Source organism: Zalophus californianus, chromosome 3 (genome assembly GCF_009762305.2).
Source record: "Zalophus californianus isolate mZalCal1 chromosome 3, mZalCal1.pri.v2, whole genome shotgun sequence".
NCBI lineage: Eukaryota > Metazoa > Chordata > Mammalia > Carnivora > Otariidae > Zalophus > Zalophus californianus.
In genome coordinates, this window is record NC_045597.1 from 160,478,914 (window position 1) to 160,495,991 (window position 17,078).

A 17,078-nucleotide genomic window follows, 5' to 3' on the forward strand; every position below is an offset into this window, starting at 1 on the left:
AAAGTCTTTAGGGGGCCATATCGTGAGCAGGCACCTAGATTCAGATCTGAATCCCCTCCTGGCCGTGGGCAACTGTACCCTCAACTTGCTATCAAAAAGTAAGTGACAATTCCTTCTTGGAGATTATTAAACCTGTTCCTCTTATCCGTTTTTCCCTCTGGGGAGGCAGGAGGTCCAGTTTTGAAAATGACTATTCTTTGTAATATTAATAATTTTCTCCACCTTTCTGGATGCTGGAAATTTGCCCAGTCTGTTCCTAATTCCATACACTTCCAATGTCTTCATCGCTTTCTTTTGAGGCCGTGTGCTAGGTATTTTCCTGTACTGGTCACCCAACATTGGCCATGCTTTGTTGGTTAGTGTCCTGCTGTGACCTGAGTAGTAGAGAGAACTAAAGTCTGTCGAGAACTACAGAGCCCCTTTGTTGAAGACTTTCTCCAGGTGGTACAGGAGGGTTGTGGCACCCCTGTCATGTTGTGCGCTCATACTTAATTGTTCACGGATGGAAGCCTACAGACCTTTTTTTGTTGAAAATGGTTGGGCTCCATTCTGTGTTTATATGAGTTTTGTTTTTGAACAAAGTCCAGGGCTTTTAATATATTTCTGTTATTCCAACTTGGTTAATAGTTACTGCTAATTGGTCCCTTATAAATCTGTTTTTATTTTCATTTAAAAATATGGACTAGCCTTCTATTACCTGCATTGTTAAATACCTACTCTTCATATCACCTGAACCACAAAATTCTCTTAAGGAGGAAGGTTAGTATTTAGAGTTGTATGTTCAAGTAACATCCCTTTAAAACAATCATATGATGAGAAACATATCTTGTGTTGTGAATGTAAACATGAAAAGCTTATTAGCTTTCATCCTAAAGTCATACTACATTATAGCTTTAAGTGGTTCCTCCCCCAATGTATTGACTGGAGAACAGAAATTCTTTAGGTGCTGGAGAAAGATATAAAAAAAATAAGTCAGCACTTCACTAGTATACGTTTATTAAAGGCAATTTATTTATTCATTACTGAACGTAGTAGGGTTCCTGGTTATAAACAATACATGTTTGTTGAGTGACTTGATCAGAATATCAAGAGGGATATTATTATCTACTGCCTGCTTACAAAGCTCAGAATGAATTTTGCTGTTTGGGAAGAGGACTGTTCATGTCCTGTTCTATGTGATCTCTGGACTACTCTGCTAGATAGTTTTACTTATAAGCAAGCAAAGAAGCAAACAATAACAACAACACAGTTGGGACCTAGCCACAAGATGCCATTGTAGGGGGAAAGATTTGCTAAGTATAGAAAGAACACTTCTTTTCCCAGACAACCAGTTTCATCAGATATTTGGTAGAATTGTTTCCAAAGTTTTATTGTTTAACAGAACAGATTCCAGGAAAGTGTCATTTCTTTCCACAGAAGGAAAACGACAGGTTCCTTTAAACGAGGAGTTTCTCAGAAGGTGCCCCAGCACAGATCTGAAGCCTGAAGAGGTCTTAATCTCAGTGAACATACCCCACTCGAGGAAGGTGAGAATGTCCTTTCAGTCTCGTGCTTTCACTGTGAGTCTGAAGCTTGTTAATTCCAACACATGGTGAGTTAAGAAAAGGTGTTGACTATTTATAGGGGAGATTACAGTATTTGTGAGTACTTTTTACTTGTGTTATGCGTTCCCTGATCATCCCTAGAATCAAGAGACCTTTGTCTCAACCATTCTCTGTCTGCCTCTCTGTCTCTGTTTCTGTCTCTACCTAACCCAAACTCTGAAGTTACTTCCCTATAGATGTTTATAAATTCTTTGACCCATAAGGCTTTTCCCTAAAGAAGACTTGAAAATATTCTCTGCCTATATCTTGGGGTTTGAAAGAGGCTTAAAAAAAATGCACTTCCAATAGAACTTAGGGGAAGGAAGGACTTTGGACTCAAAGTGAATTCAGACTCAAGACTGAATCCTGGTTTCAGGATCTGTGACCTGAACTTACTACCAAAGCACTCTGAGGCTTAAATTCCTCATCTATAAAATGGGAATAATCAAGCCTGCCTTGAAGGGTGTAGTAGTTTGCTAGGGCTGCCATCGTAAGGAACCATAGGCTGAGTGGCTTAAACAACAGAACTTTATTTTCTCACAATTCGGAAGGCTAGAAGCCTGATATCAACATGTCAGCAAGATCAGTTTCTTTAGAGGCTTCTCTCCTTGGCTCATAGATGAGCATGTTCTCCCGTGTCTTCCCATGGTTTTCCCTGCTTATGTCCAAATTAACGCTTGTGAGGACACCATCCTGTTAGATGAGAGCCCACCGTAATTACCTCATTTTAATGTAAATACCTCTTTAAAGACAGAGTCTCCAATTACAGTCCCGTTCTGGAGTACTGGGGGTTAGGACTTTAACATAGCAATTTTAGGGGACACGGTGCAGCCCATAACAGAGTGTGACAAGGGCCCGAGAGGCAGTGTACATAAACTGTTTTGTGCGTCGTGGTCACTCACTGTATTTCTGCACATGCCACCTAACTTTCGCCTTTAGTGGGAATTTGTGTCAGGCTTCCGACAAGCCCAGCGGCAACAGAATGCTCTCGCCATCGTCAATTCGGGAATGAGAGTCTTTTTTGGAGAAGGGGGTGGCATCATCAGAGAGTTATCCATCTCCTATGGAGGCGTCGGTCCGACCACTGTCTGTGCCAAGAATTCCTGTCAGGAACTCGCCGGAAGGTACGGCATCCTGTCCTCAGACTCCAAGTACTGCAGCAGCTCTGTGTGTGGTAGCACACAGTTACAAGAAGAAAAAGCCTCACTACCTTCCTATTTAATGGCATGGGATTCCAGTACAATCTCATGATGATTTCCATGTGTCTTGATGAGAGTGAATTCTGAAGTGGGCATCACGTAGTCTGTGTGCGTGCGTGCGCGTGCGTGTGTGCGTGCGTGTGCGCGCGAGCGCGCCCGTGCGTGTGTGTGTGCGCGTGTGCGTGTGTGTGACAGAGAGGGCAGAGGGACGGAGAAGGAAAGAGGGAGAGACCCCATCTCCCAATTGTACAGTAGACACAGTAAGCAAAATAAGAAAATACGCATTTTCTACCATGAGAGAATAATTTACCACGATAAAAAATAGACTGTGGGAGTTTGTTTTATAATAAATGGCTAAAGTCATTGCTTACATGACTTTTGTTTCTATAGATAATACTAATAGCTGATATTTCTGGAGCATTTACTGGGTTATCAGTTACCATTTCAAAGGTAAACAAAGGGGAATGGTTAAAAGTATGAACTCAGTCAACCCCAATTAACTATGTGATCGCAGTCAGCTTACTTAACCTTACAGAGCCTTTCCTTCTCTGTCAAAGGGCGATAATCATCCCCACCTCATAGGATTAAATGAGTGAATATATACAAGGTGCTTACAACAGGACCAGGCATGCGGTAAATATTCTAGTGATATAGGGGTCAGTTACTGCTGGGGTAACGACTTAACACAAGTTGTCATTTCTTTCTCATGACATTCCAGGAGGTAAGTTCTACTCTCATTCTACTTTTACTGATGAGGAAGTGGTGGGCCTGGGCCAGACACCTTGAGAGTCAAGGACTGTGATTTGAACGTGGGTTGCCCAGCTGTGGAGCTTTTATTCTTATTCCCTGCATTCCACTGTCATTATTTGTCTCACACACGAGCTGAGCCTGTGAGGTAATGAGTCTTCTCTTTGATTCCCATAGGCCCTGGAATGAAGAGATGCTGGATGCAGCTTGCAGGCTGGTTCTGGACGAAGTTACCCTTCCAGGCTCAGCTCCGGGCGGGAGGGTGGAATTCAAGAGGACTCTCATCATCAGCTTCCTCTTCAAGTTCTACCTGGAAGTGTCACAGATTCTGAAGAGGATGGTAAATGGAACGACCACATTCATGATTTGAACATACTTTCAGTAGAACATCTCTCCCACTTGTTGGGTCACCTTCACGCATTTGACTCTCTTCTCTGGATTCAGCTTCATTTCTCTCACCTATAAGATGATGATGGCAGCCACTCCACAGGTTATTGTGAAATGGATCATCACAGGAAAAGGGCTCAGTAGGTCCCTAGTGCTTCAGAGGTACATGGGAAGACTGCCTTGTAGTCGTCGCCTTGTAGTCGTCTTGGTGATAGTAGTGATCACCCAGGCATTCTTTTACTGGTCTCCCTCGTGCCAAACAGTTACAAGATTGTTGGCTAGGGAGGACACAGCTAAAAGGGTTTCTCTGAATAAATTTTCTGGACCCAAAGGGAACTTGAAGCATACTGGCCTCATTAATCCCATGCTACAACCAGCTGACCAAACTAGACTAGAAGCCAAGAACGGTCTTCATGTGGTATAGAAATATAGAAATGTGGTATAGAAATTAAAGCGGTATGACCCCTTTAATAAGAGTCACAAAGTTTTCTCTTAATATTGCTTCTGAGGGTATTTTTTTATTATAGATGGAGTCAACTAAGAACCAAAAGGGTTATATCCAGTTTCTGAGAATGGAAGATTGACAGTGTATAAGTGACATACTCTCACCAGGCACTCAAAGGAGGAAAAATAAAGTCAACTGTAGACTCTTCAAATTAATAGCAAACTAATACAATTTCTTGGGTAAATCAAGTGATACCACTTAAAGCTTCTACCTTGTAGTCTTTTGCCTTCCATTCAACCTCCTCTAGTCAATATTGCTCTATTAAAAATAGTAGCCTTTGTTGGCTTTAATTTTTATACTAAAATTTTTTAATTGTAAAAAATAATCATTACGTATACTGTTGAAAGTCTTGTATAAAGACCCAGTGATCCATTTCTCTCAGTTCCCAAAAGTGTTCCTCCTAGGGCCCTGGGCAGCTTCCTTCTGTGGAGTTGTGGCAGGCATATAGCCCTCTGCATTTTCCTTCCTCCCCTGTTGACCAGGTGGTGCAACACAGTTTCACATTCCTTCGCAGTGATGTGTTTTGGCTCTCACTTTTTCCGGCTTGAAGATTCTCTTCCTTTCCATTTTATTTACTTAGCTCCTATCTTCCTGTTTTATTAGTTTGTAAGTCCTCAAATCATTTAGGAAAGCATATGAGAGGATCATAAGAAACATAAAGATGTTGCAAGTCAGTGATCTGTATTCAGTTGGTGCTTCATAATGTGTGGTATTAGGTATGGGCCTTCCAGAGCATGTGTCCTGATGGTCAGGGAGCTGTTGCTACCCCCAGGGTTCTGCGCAGAGCAAGTACCTGCTACATGTTAGACTTCCAAGTAGAGTTCCTTGTTAAGAACCATGGTAGCCTCCCTACCAAGACCATTCGGGCCTATTTTAAATATCTACAACGGTTCTACCTTTCAGGACCCTGTTCACCATCCTAGCCTTGCAGACAAGTATGAGAGTGCTTTAGAAGATCTTCATTCCAGACATCATTGCAGTACATTCAAGTACCAGGTGAGTGGCATTTTTTTTTTAATTCAAAGGGCCTGGCCTATAACTCCTTCACCTGGACACTCCACTAACCTCACAGTGATTCTCAAGCTTTCTAAGCTCTAGCTCCCCTTCTGGTGAACTCAGCCTTCCATAGTGTTAATTACAATTTCAAACTTAATGAAAAATTATGATGAAAAATAAAACTAGCAATGGCAGTTTTTAAAAAAATGTCTTCTTTGATCTTGAAGTTCGTCTGTTTGACTCTGTGGCCTTGTACCACTGACAGGCATGAGCTGGCTAGCCTGCCATACACTTTCTGCCCTTGGCATTGTGGAAGCCAGAGCACAACCAAAGTCACATTCTGTGTCAAGGCTGGGGGGCTGCTTTGATTTCATTTATAGAGGAGCAGGAAACACAGCCCTTGGAGGTTGGTGAAAATGCAGTAATGGTTTTTTAAAAGAGCTACTGATTTACTTTTTTTTTTGAATAAACAATTCTATATGCAGTGGATACATTGTTGAACACTACATCTGAGACTAATGATGTACTGTATGTTGGTTAATTGAATTTAAATTAAAAAACAAGTTTGCTTCCCCAGTCTCTATTCTCCAGGTATCTTTTCTGTGAGTTACATTTAGAGTTTGAATCACACTAAGGTCTAAGAGCTATTCAAGCGCTCCTAATGAAAGCTATTAGAACAGAATTCCTCATGACTTTCAAATGGAGTTTTCCACCACAACATCATAAAAATGCCTCCTGAAGTCATCCTGTTGGTAAACTGGATAAGATTTGATGTGTTTTTCCTTGAAATTATTATCAAGAAGCTTTACCTTGAGAGTTTTATTCAGTCAAGAACATGAGGAGGCTTTTGAAAGCATCAGTTCATTGAATCTATTGCTGGATTTAGTTGTAAAAGCTGGGGACGGTATGTCATAATGAACGTTGCAGTTGGTATATATCTCTTGAGGTTTTAGGTTCAGGATGTTCAAAAATTTAAGGACACCAAACTCCATTGAAAGTGATGATATTGAAAGTTTTAAAAAGCTGCAATCTTTCCTGGTATTCTGCAAAATATGGAAGCTGCAACCTTCAGCTTATGAATACCCTAACCTTACCTTCACGATGGAATAAACCTCTGAAAGGAACAACAACAACAAATTAATGGGCATTCAAATCATCCATAGAAAAGTGACAATCTTCACACAGTAGATAGTCAAAAAAGGGAGCTTGTTATTATAGAGTGCAAGGCCGAATTTTGGAAGCAGTTTATCTCCCACAGAGATGAGTTTTCTTTTTGTTTTCCTGTGGTTTTTTTACACACACACAAATATCTGCATTGCTAGAGCATCTTCAGCTCTCATGACAAACATTTCTCCCCAAATCAGTTCATTTCCTTTGAAAGTATTTTGACACCGTTTCAGGAGATCACCATTTTGAAGAGACAAATTCATTCCTCTGTGGTCCCTTCAGCCACATAACAAGCAGAAATAAGGAGTCGGGTACAGCCTCTTTCACTGGTAGATTCACCCCAACTAACTACCAAAAAAAAAAAAAAAGTATATCTTCAGCTAAAATAATCAGCTGCATTTTTTATTATAGACTAGTAAAAAGATATATTTTGGGATTTTTCTTCAATCTTTTCTCAGGCCTCACCTAGCAGGATTTCAAAAGGCTTTTTTTTTCAATGCTATGTTGTGTTTCATTATTGACAATAAAAAGTATTATGTTGTAGAAAACTCCCAGAGCCTTCACAGGTACTTAAGGATGTGTTTCCTTAATGTTTAAGCTTATGAATTACCTGGAATTTTGCTCTTCAGGATGGAAAAAAAATCCCTTAGGATTAAAAAAAAAAAATGTGGGTGATTTTTTACTCAAATGTTCAAGTTGCAAGCCCGCCACGGAACCCTAGCATGACACGTTGTGGGTATTTACAGAGGGAGTTGATCCTCACCATCTGGAACACAAAAAACCATACTTGATGGAGCACTCATAACATTTTTTTTTCTCTTGATCACCATCTCAGCTTCTCAAAGGAGAGAGACCAAAGGCCTGCTGAGAGCATTTGGTCCTGAGGACAGAGCAATGAGCTGTGTCACTGGGGCTGGTGTATGTGGGAGCTGCTTCAGATCCCCTTCCATCCCCATATGTAAAATTTCCTCTCAGTTTCCCTCTTTGCCTACATTCATGGCCTAATGTCTATCTTTATTTAACGGTGCCTGGGTCAAGTCCTAAATTATTTTTCTTCATAATCTTCTGCTTTCTAGTTGTGCATTATGTTCTAGTAACTACAAAATTGAAGTTTACGTTTAAATGAAACAAATATGGACACTAAAAGTATGCCTATGGGTAAGTGTATATTTTACTGTAAAACAGTAAATTTTGTGTGAGAAAGGAGTAAGTTCATAGCATCCACACATGTGTCGTGTACCAAGTTAATTTTAGAAATCACTCTACTTTCTGCATATAGTTGTCAGTCAACATTTGGCTGATATTTTATTTTTATTTTATTTATTTTTTTTAATTAAAAGATTTTATTTATTTATTTGACAGAGAGAGACAGTGAGAGAGGGAACACAAGTAGGGGGAGTGGGAGAGGGAGAAGCAGGCTTCCCGCGGAGCAGAGAGCCTGATGAGGGGCTTGATCCGACCACCCTGGGATCATGACCCGAGCCGAAGGCAGACGCTTAAAGACTGAGCCACCCAGGAGCCCCTCAAATCCATATTTTTATCTAGAATACAGTATTTATAAGCCTAACACCTCCCTGCAACAAAACCAACATTATTAGGGGAGTTGTTTGAATTATTTTTTAATGGCTACAGTGGAGCCCATTTTCCTCATTAAATAACTATAGGGACGTAACATTCTTTAAGTTGCCTGAATACAACCAAGAATGTGGTATTGGTAATATATATATCAATTCACTCAACATTCAAGAAAAAAGGACTTATTTTTTACTTAAACCAAAAATGAATTCTGAAAATATATTAAAAAACACCCTCCCAACCACTGTTAACACACTCCTTTGTGCCTTCACACAGCATGGTCAAGGAGTTACAATTTTTGTGCTTCCACAGGTCTTTCTATTTGGGCAGTTATCAGTCGTCTTCTTTCTCAATATATGTCTTTGCATTAACCCGTGCCATTTGCCTGGCCAGGTACCTGTCTCTAGCCGACATTACAGTCTCTTCATTGCTTCGCTTTGCGAACTTGTTCCCCACCTCACGTGGTCTCTCTTGTTCTCTGCCCATCTCTTGGCCTCCCTCCGTGAGTATGTGTTTTGCTCCCAGGGATGTTTCAGAACTGGTGGGTTTTTCTGGGTTTCTTTCTTTGTCCTTTTCCATATTTCTCATTTTATTGGATCTTTCCCAGTCAAGAAACCTATCCTTTGCCCTAGAATTTGGGCTGCTTTCTTTTTTGTCTCGGCTTCTTTCCGAAGACTGAACACTTATTTCTCGTTCTCGATCTCTGTACTTACCACTGTTTTCATTTCTGTCTTTCCTTGCTTTCATACGCTCTTCCTTTTCTTTGCTTTTCTCTTCCTTCTCTCCTCCTTTCTCACTGTGTCGGTCATGATCATTCCGTGGTCTATCTCTTTCTTGTTCTCTTGGGGAGTATTTCTCCCTGTCTTTCTCCCTTTTCCAATCTCTGTCATTTCTTTCTCTTTGGTCTCTTCCCCTCAGTTTATCTTCGTGTTCATTCCTCTTCCAGTGAGAAGCTCTGTGACTGACCTCTCTGTGCCTCTGAGAATCCTTCTTTTCTTTTCGGAAACCACGGTCAGTGTAATAGTTCTCATGATCCCTGGATTGTCTCCCTTGGTGCTGATCTTCCCTTTTCTCCTGAACTCCTGACTTGGACCTTTTTGTGTGGCATTTGGTACCATGCTCTCTTTCTTCACTAGAAGACCGTGAGTGCGCTTGATTTCTCTGATGCTTGGAGTCACTCTCGGAGGTCTCTGTGACCTTTTTCATTCTGCAGTTCACTTTATTATTTTCTTCCATTTCATCATCCTCACTATGAGCATAAAAGTCACAGTCTGCATCTGGGTTTTCCTCTGCTTGCACAACAGTTTGGAGACTGCATTTCTCACGTGGTATTCTGTTCTCCGAACTTACTTCATCAGAATAACCCCTTGATTTCTCTTCCTTTATCCCAGACCTGGCTTCACGAAAGCTGCATGTAGGTACTTCCTCTTCACCAACTGCTTGATTTAATAGGTGTCTATAAAATCCACTGAGATCTTTCTGCTTGGTTATGTCCAAACGTGCTTCGAGTGCAGCAGCCCTTTTTTCTCTTTCTTCCTCTTCAGCTCTCTCTTGCAGTTTTTTCTTATAGGCAGATGTCACAAATGCCTCCTTATCATCAAATTCTCCCTTCTCCATTTCTCTTTCTCTCTGTATTTTTTTTTTCCATTCTCTTTTCCTGTTCCTTTTTTCTGATCTCAACTGCTTTTAGTAGGTTTTGAATATACTTGGGCTTTTGGTCTTTTCCCAAAAGCAATTTGGGATTATTTTCCTCCTTTTTTTCTGCATTTCATCATAAATACTGTCATATTCATATACAGTGGAATCTTCTGCCAGGGCCTTCTGGATTTCTAGTTTGGTCTGTTTCATTGCTTGCTTCTTAGCAGCTTCCCTCTGAAGGCTTTCACTCACGGAGGTCTCATCATCATCATCAGAATCATTCCCAAACACTGATGGTTTTTGCAAAACAGGGTGCAACTGCTGTGCTTTCTTTGGCAAAATAAGCCCATTACTGCCTGCCCGGAATCGCCATCTTGCTCCCATCTCCTGGCTGATATTTTACTGTCATTTATATTATGAAGACAGTAGGTTTTTATTTTTTCCCAATAACCAGTAAAAATGCTGAACATGTTTTCAAATACATGTGCCACTCTCCTTTGCCATCTCGATGCTCTAGGCCTGCCCCCTGCCTGGACAGCCTCTGGTCTCTCAAGCCAAAGATTTATTTTTTGAGTCCTTCAAGTAGGTTGGCAGTGAACCAGGACCACTCTTCTTGAGTCCCATGAGCAGCAGAGGGCATCGGAGAAGTATTTCAGTTATCTTCATCCTGGAATTTCCACCACCCACACTCTCATCACCAGCCCCCTTAGCAGCCATAGCCTTCATGCTGGGCTCCAAGCTTGGTCTCTGTCCTATCCCTTAACCCCTCTTTCTTCATACGTCCAGGTCTTCTCCCAATAACCAGCCAACTAGGAAAGCTAACAACTCTCTCATATTTGAAATACTGGGGAAGACATCATGTTTCTTAATGTCCGCTTTGGTTAATGAAACATATTTAAGGTATTTAAAGAACCAGTAGCAAGACATTTTATTCCATGGGTCTCTAAGAAAGAGTAACATTAGTAAATCATTCCTCAAAATGCAGGTCCGTTTGTCTTCATTCTTTATCAGATTGTCTAAGTTACGAGTTTTACCAATTATTTCTTAACTTCCTCACTTGGAATAGAGCATGACAGCATGCCCTCAATATTTTATAAAACATAGTCATGATATCATCATGCTCTTCTGAAAAACGTTATATATGCCATTGCTTAGATACAATGGTAAAATAATTTTGATAATAAAATTGAAAGAAATATGGGAGCATTAACAAGAAGATATAATTTTACATTTTTAGGAAGAAATATTTATATTCATTTACTTACATAAATGGAATTTGCATTAGAGATATTTGTGTTCTATATTTAGGAAAAGGAGGAAAAAAGTAAGAACAATATCATGACTATACATCCCAGTTTGCCTACTCTATTACTGAAATAGGCTTATTGTCCTGGTGTTATTATTAAACAGTGACTATTTTCAGTTTCAAAAGTGTTCTGGCTTGGATGTAAATTGCATAGCTACCTTCTTATGGGAGATGTGCATAATATTATAAAAATGATATGTTGGTTACTGATTAAACAGAGTCCAGACTCAAAGCAGCTTCCTCAAGACCCAATTGGCCATCCTATCATGCATCTGTCTGGTATTAAACATGCCACGGGTGAAGCCATCTACTGTGACGACATGCCTACAGTGGACCGGGAACTTTTCTTGTCTTTTGTAACAAGTTCAAGAGCTCATGCTAAGATTGTGTAAGTGATGAAGTTCCTAATTAGATATTAATTATTGCCTTTTCGTCCAACTCACATAAGTGATAAGTAATGGTACAAAGAGGATAGGCTATTTGTTGGCAATATCCATTGCAGATTAGAAGGGAAATTAGATCAAAATGTAGGATTTACTACAATTTGTCCCTCCAGATACAGTTGGCCCTTGAACAACACGGGTTTGAACTGTGCAGGTCTGCTTGTGTGTGGGTTTTTTTTTTTTTAATGGTAGTACTATGAAAACATTTTCTTTTTTCCAGATTATTGTAAAAAAAATACAGTATATAAGACATATAACATGTAAAATATGTGTTCATTCACTGTTGATGTTATTAATAAGGCTTCTGGTCAATAGTAGGCTATTAGTAGTTACATTTTGGAGGAATAAAAGTTGTATGCAGATTTTCAACTGTGTAGGGGATCAGTATCCCTAACCCCTGCATTGCTCAAAGTCAGCTTCATTCAAGTTCAAGTAATAGCTTCATTGTCCCAGGAATTTGTTACCATGGTCTGGCAAGAACTATTAGAGCTGGGTGTATCTTACCACTCGAATATCTTATTCTCCAATTAAGCATGTTCTCCATGGTCTTCAGGCTGGGGGCTTCTCTGAGGACCTGCTCTGTGTGTTCTCATCTAGGTCTATTGATTTGTCAGAAGCTCTCAGCCTACCTGGCGTGGTGGACATTGTGACTGAGGAACATCTTCGTGGCGTAAACTCCTTCTGCATTTTAACCAAACAGGAGGAACTTCTGAGGACAGAGGAGGTACGGCATTTTTGCTTTCTGTTTCAAAAATAATTTCCTCAGTTAATGGCATTGCCTGTTTTCTTAAAGATGGCTTCAAGTTTGGCACATCATAAAAAATTCCAATAATTCTTTGAAACACCATATTCTAATGGTGAATGAACTCAAATATATTCATTTTCCACATAAGAAAAGAAGTTGACTAGCTCTATAAAAGATGCTTGGTGTTTTCCTATTTTCTAGTAGTAATCTTACTACTAGAGAGGAAGGGGCAGAGGGAGAGAGAAAAGAGAGGAATCTTAAGCAGACTCCACACCCAGCACGGAGCTCAATGTGGGGCTCAATCTCATGACCCTGAGATCAGGACCTGAGCCGAAACCAAGAGTTGGAAGCTTAACTGACTGAGCCACCCAGGCGCCCCTTTTCTTATCCTTTAATACGAGAATTCTGTCTCCCTTTCTGAACTTGGTCTGACTCATTTGTGTATACTGCCATGTATTCAAGAGGCGTTTTTAAGTGAGCACTTAATGTGGCTGGCCACCATAGCTGAATAAGACCCGGGTGGTCCTTACCCTTACAGAGCTTAAAGTCCAGAGGAGGTGAAGCAGACCTTTAATGCACTTCAACTTTGTATTAAGCTTACTTATTTATTCCTTTGTCTTATGTATCTCCCCTACCTAATAAAAGTCCTTGAGTGAGACCCTATGTTTGATTCATTTGCATAGTCCTCACACTGCTTCCCATGTAGCAGGGTAGAGGAACAGTGATAGCACTGTGGCCATTTAAAAGTTGCAGATGATTCAAAATGATTTGGCTATTGTGACTTAAGTTTTCAGAAAATGCAACAAGGGCAGTGTTCAGCAGGTTTTCTGCCTAACTCAGGCTTCTCAGTTCAGTGTTGACACCAAAGAGCTTCCTCCTGTAACAGTCCCTACTTCTGGCTCTTGCTGGCTGATTTAGTTGATAAAAATGAAATCTTGATGACTGAGGCAGGGCTGTGTGGGGCTTGCGGAAGACAGTGAGAATTTGCCAAATGTTAATTAAACAAGCAAAACCTTTCTGAGCTGCACGATAGTACTTCCACTGGGAGGTGTGCCGATGTTGATGATGAGCATCTCAGGGGCACATCTGTGTGCCAGGTCACTGGGGCAAACCCAGACATCGTGCAGAGTGGAGCGTGGAACCATCGTGAATGCCTTTGTTAGTTTAATTCCTTTTTAAAGTTAGGCCTTTAAAAAAATCTTTTCACTACAGGGTGGCTCAGTCATTAAGCGTCTGCCTTCAGCCCTGGTCATGATCCCAGGGTCCTGGGATTGAGCCCCGTGTGGGGCTCCCTGCTCAGCGGGAAGCCTGCTTCTCACTCTCCCACTCCCCCTGCTTGTGTTCCCTCTCTCGCTGTGTCTCTCTCTGTCAAATAAATAAATAAAATCTTTTTAAAAAATCTTTCACTGTAGAACTTTTAAACATACATAAAAATAGAGAATAGTACGATGAATCCCCATAGACCCATCCCCCAGCTTCAACAATTGTCAACATTTCAGCTTTCCTCTTCACTTATCTCCCCACTGTCCCCACCCATCCACACCCAGCAAACATACTTTTGTGTGTGGGTGTGGGTGTGCGTGCCCGCACGTATGCTAGATTTAACTTTTTTACTACCACAGTTTTTTCTGATGACAAAACTATGTGCTCATCGTAGAAAAGATTTAATAGTTTAAAGTCAGTTTTAAAATGAGTGATTAAATTTGAATTGTGATCATGGTTTAAGGTGAGAGAGAACGGAGCAGTCATGGTGAATTCTTCCAGTCCTATTTTCCCTTTCTGGAGCCTTATTTTTTGTTCCCATCAATTTTCTGCCTGTGTGAACTCCTTAGGCCCCTGCGCCCCCTGCAGGTGAAACGATGAAGCGGATGCTCTCTGCTTGCTTATGTCTTGGCTAGTTACAGGCTCAGTGTCTTCAGGACGAGCCTGTGCGCCACCAAGGTTTGGGACAGAGATTTGCTCACTAACAGTGTTGTGTTTTCCTTTTCTCCCTCCGTCGTGTCTGATGAGATGGGCTATGACCTTCAGGTCCTCCCTTTCCAGAAGCTTCCTCCCAGGGTGGCCCTGATCCTGGTGGCAGCCACAGGTCAAGCCAAGTGACTGGCTCTCCTCGGGCCCCGCCCCCACCCTCGGGCCCCAGTGCGTTGGCCTGGAGCCTGAGTCTGCTGTGTAACAGTCACTCCTGCCCCTCGTCAGCCACTTCTGCCAGGGAAGGCAGCACAAAGACCTGAGCTCCCCTGGAGCCTGGGTGTTGGTGCCCACCCACACAGGGCGAAAAGAAACCGCTCAAAGAGGCGGACCCCTCCAGATTGGTAGGGAGTGGTTTGGATAAGAAAGGGAACTTCTGAGGCTTATCTTAGGCAGCCACAAGACTAGTAGATCTCTGCACCCATCTGCCAGTTTGTATGTGTGGCCTTAACTGGGCCATCCAGATGGTCTGTACCACACCTTACTCTAAGGCTCCATCCTTGAAACAGTTCCTAGTGTGGAAACCGTACAGTCTTAAGGACAGGGAAGGAGTGAGGAGCCTCCATTTGCCTGCATCAAGCTCAAGGGTCAGCCAGGGATCACGTCTTGTCAGTGGCCTCCTCCAGCACTAGGGTCAGCAGGGCAGCTCTGACAAATGTGCTTTCTCACCAGGGCCTTTGTAACAGCTGCACTGCACATGTGAAGGGGCTCTGTACTGTATGTCTGGCTCTGTGCTAGCGGGGAGGAGGAAAAGGAATGAAAGGCGGGGGCCTGGCACCTGCGCTCCCTGAGCACAGAAGTCTGTCTGTGTTGTAGGTGTCCTGTGTGGGCCAGCTCATCTGCGCCGTGATCGCAGAGTCCGAGCTTCAGGCAAAGCGAGCGGCTCAGCGAGTGAAGGTTGTCTACCAAGATTTGCAGCCACTGATCCTGACAATCGAGGTAATGAGTGCAAGGGTGGGGTCAGAAGAGCACATTTCCCCAGGGGAGCCGTTAAAATGCTTTTCGCCTACAGTGACAGGAAAGAAAATCTGACTCCAAGTGATGTGCAATACTTAGGGGCTTTGTTGGCCCTGGACTGTATCAGTGTTGGCAAAGAACCTGGTTTTGTGCCTCTCCTCTCTGCTGCCCACAGTCCACGCCTTAGCCCCTGCAGTCACAAGATGGCAGCCAGGAGCTTCTTGTCCATGTCCAGGGAGGAGAGAGCAGCATTGTCCCAGCATTCCAGGCTCCAGTCCTGAGATCCAGCCTTATCAGGCCACTGAGGTCACACACCCATCTCTGAATGAATGATTAGCCAGAGGAATGGCGGACCTGTTGGTTATTGCCGGGCGGGGGGGGGGGGGGGGGGGGGTAGATTTCTTTTGAAGTGTATGGGCCACAGTGGGGTAGGAGGGGATGGAGACGTAAAAAGAAATCTGATCCCTGAAGGGGACTGGTGAGAGGAGTGCTGCATGGGCAGGCAGCAGTGTCCGGGACCCTGGGTTCACCGGCACCCGGACTTTGTTGGGGGCGTGCAGGAATCAGCAAGATGCTCTGTGCAGCAAATACTAGAGACACTCTTTAGATTCTTCAGTGCATATCTTAAGTGAGTATGAGGAATAGAATCCTGTGATGCCTGTCGGTATTTTGACCACTTACACCAATTGGAGAATTGCATTTTCTATCCTGTTTTTTTAGAAAGAAGTTAGAGATTTATAGAGATTATAAGACTCATCTCCATGAAATGATAGGGTGTTCTTCTGCATCCATTTCATTGGTTCTTATAATTTACTAAATAATGAAAGCATGCACGTTGGGAAAGCAGCATGAATAGATTAGATTCAGCACAGACAGACTCCATGGACTCTGGGAATACATTACCTTCACAACAAAATGAATCAGCTGTTCTCTAGGTGACTAGCGTGCCCTCTGGCAGAGAATGAGAAACTGACTTGGCTCAGACTAGTGTCTCCAGAAGAACTTGGCTTTGGTGTGTTTCCTATCATGCTGCTTTATTCCTAGAAACATAGCATTTGTTTCTGGACAGTGTTCTCAGTGTTTTAAAAGTAAAATAAAATCATGTCAAGAAGACAAACATACAGAAATTAAGCTGGAGTCAAGGAGTGATAAAGCTTCCCCAATTTTCCTGGCCGGTTTCAGATTCCAATGTTCTCTTCCCTTTTTAGTCAGATGTTGCCTGCTGCATTTGCCTGCTTTATACACTCAGTCCCCAGCATTCTGTTTTAGAGGTACTTCTAACTAAGAAATAATTTCTTAATTACTTTTCATAAGAAAGTATTTACATGATACTTCATCAAAATTTTGTTTACAGTCCTTTGCCCAGTACTGGTGGCTAAGTGTCTTCTCTTCCCTGCCCCCACCTGCCAGCCAAATGAATTTCCAAACAAGTAAACAGATGCCACCGTTCTCCTCACCTGCCCTCACTCCACCTGGCAGATCCTCAGTTGTTTGCCAGAAAATACCAGCCTCAAACACCAAACTTTGACACGTGGAGGAGAGCTACCTCACATTTTTCATCAGAGTTCAAGCTCTCCAAGGTCAGTCAACTGGATCAGAGTAGATTTAATCAAAATCTTTAGCAGGGAAATGTGCCCAGCTCTGTACACATTACAGTTTTTTTAATCACTTTTTTGACCAAGAAATATTTGGGAAATTGTCTCAAAGTTACTCAAAAAGTAAGCAGCAAGTGAAGTGGAAAACGATTAAACTTTAAAAAATAGGATTTATAAATCTTAACTTCTGTTTTCAACCTGGAATATCTGAATCTTAGATTAATAAGAAAGGCATATAAGTTCATTCTAGAAGGAACTGTGTTATCA

The 17,078-nt window shown here is 41.9% G+C and overlaps 2 protein-coding genes across 5 annotated transcripts in view; one reads left to right on the forward strand and one right to left on the reverse strand.

Annotated features, from left to right (window-relative positions):
- The window catches only part of AOX1 (aldehyde oxidase 1), a 79,181-nt gene that overhangs the window by 25,054 nt on the left and 37,049 nt on the right, over positions 1–17,078 (forward strand). For all 4 annotated transcript variants that reach the window (XM_027589612.2, XM_027589610.2, XM_027589611.2 and 1 more), the window contains 8 exons: positions 5–98; positions 1,417–1,526; positions 2,523–2,707; positions 3,707–3,869; positions 5,325–5,417; positions 11,322–11,491; positions 12,144–12,270; positions 15,076–15,198. In XM_027589612.2, the coding sequence (XP_027445413.1) occupies positions 5–98; positions 1,417–1,526; positions 2,523–2,707; positions 3,707–3,869; positions 5,325–5,417; positions 11,322–11,491; positions 12,144–12,270; positions 15,076–15,198 (1,065 nt within the window). The remainder of the gene's footprint in view (positions 1–4; positions 99–1,416; positions 1,527–2,522; positions 2,708–3,706; positions 3,870–5,324; positions 5,418–11,321; positions 11,492–12,143; positions 12,271–15,075; positions 15,199–17,078) is intronic.
- LOC113919831 (nuclear speckle splicing regulatory protein 1-like) lies at positions 8,479–10,170 on the reverse strand. The gene is given in 4 exon segments (XM_035726686.1): positions 8,479–9,800; positions 9,802–9,920; positions 9,923–10,148; positions 10,150–10,170. Coding segments are annotated over 4 exon segments (1,674 nt in total). The 3' UTR covers positions 8,479–8,492.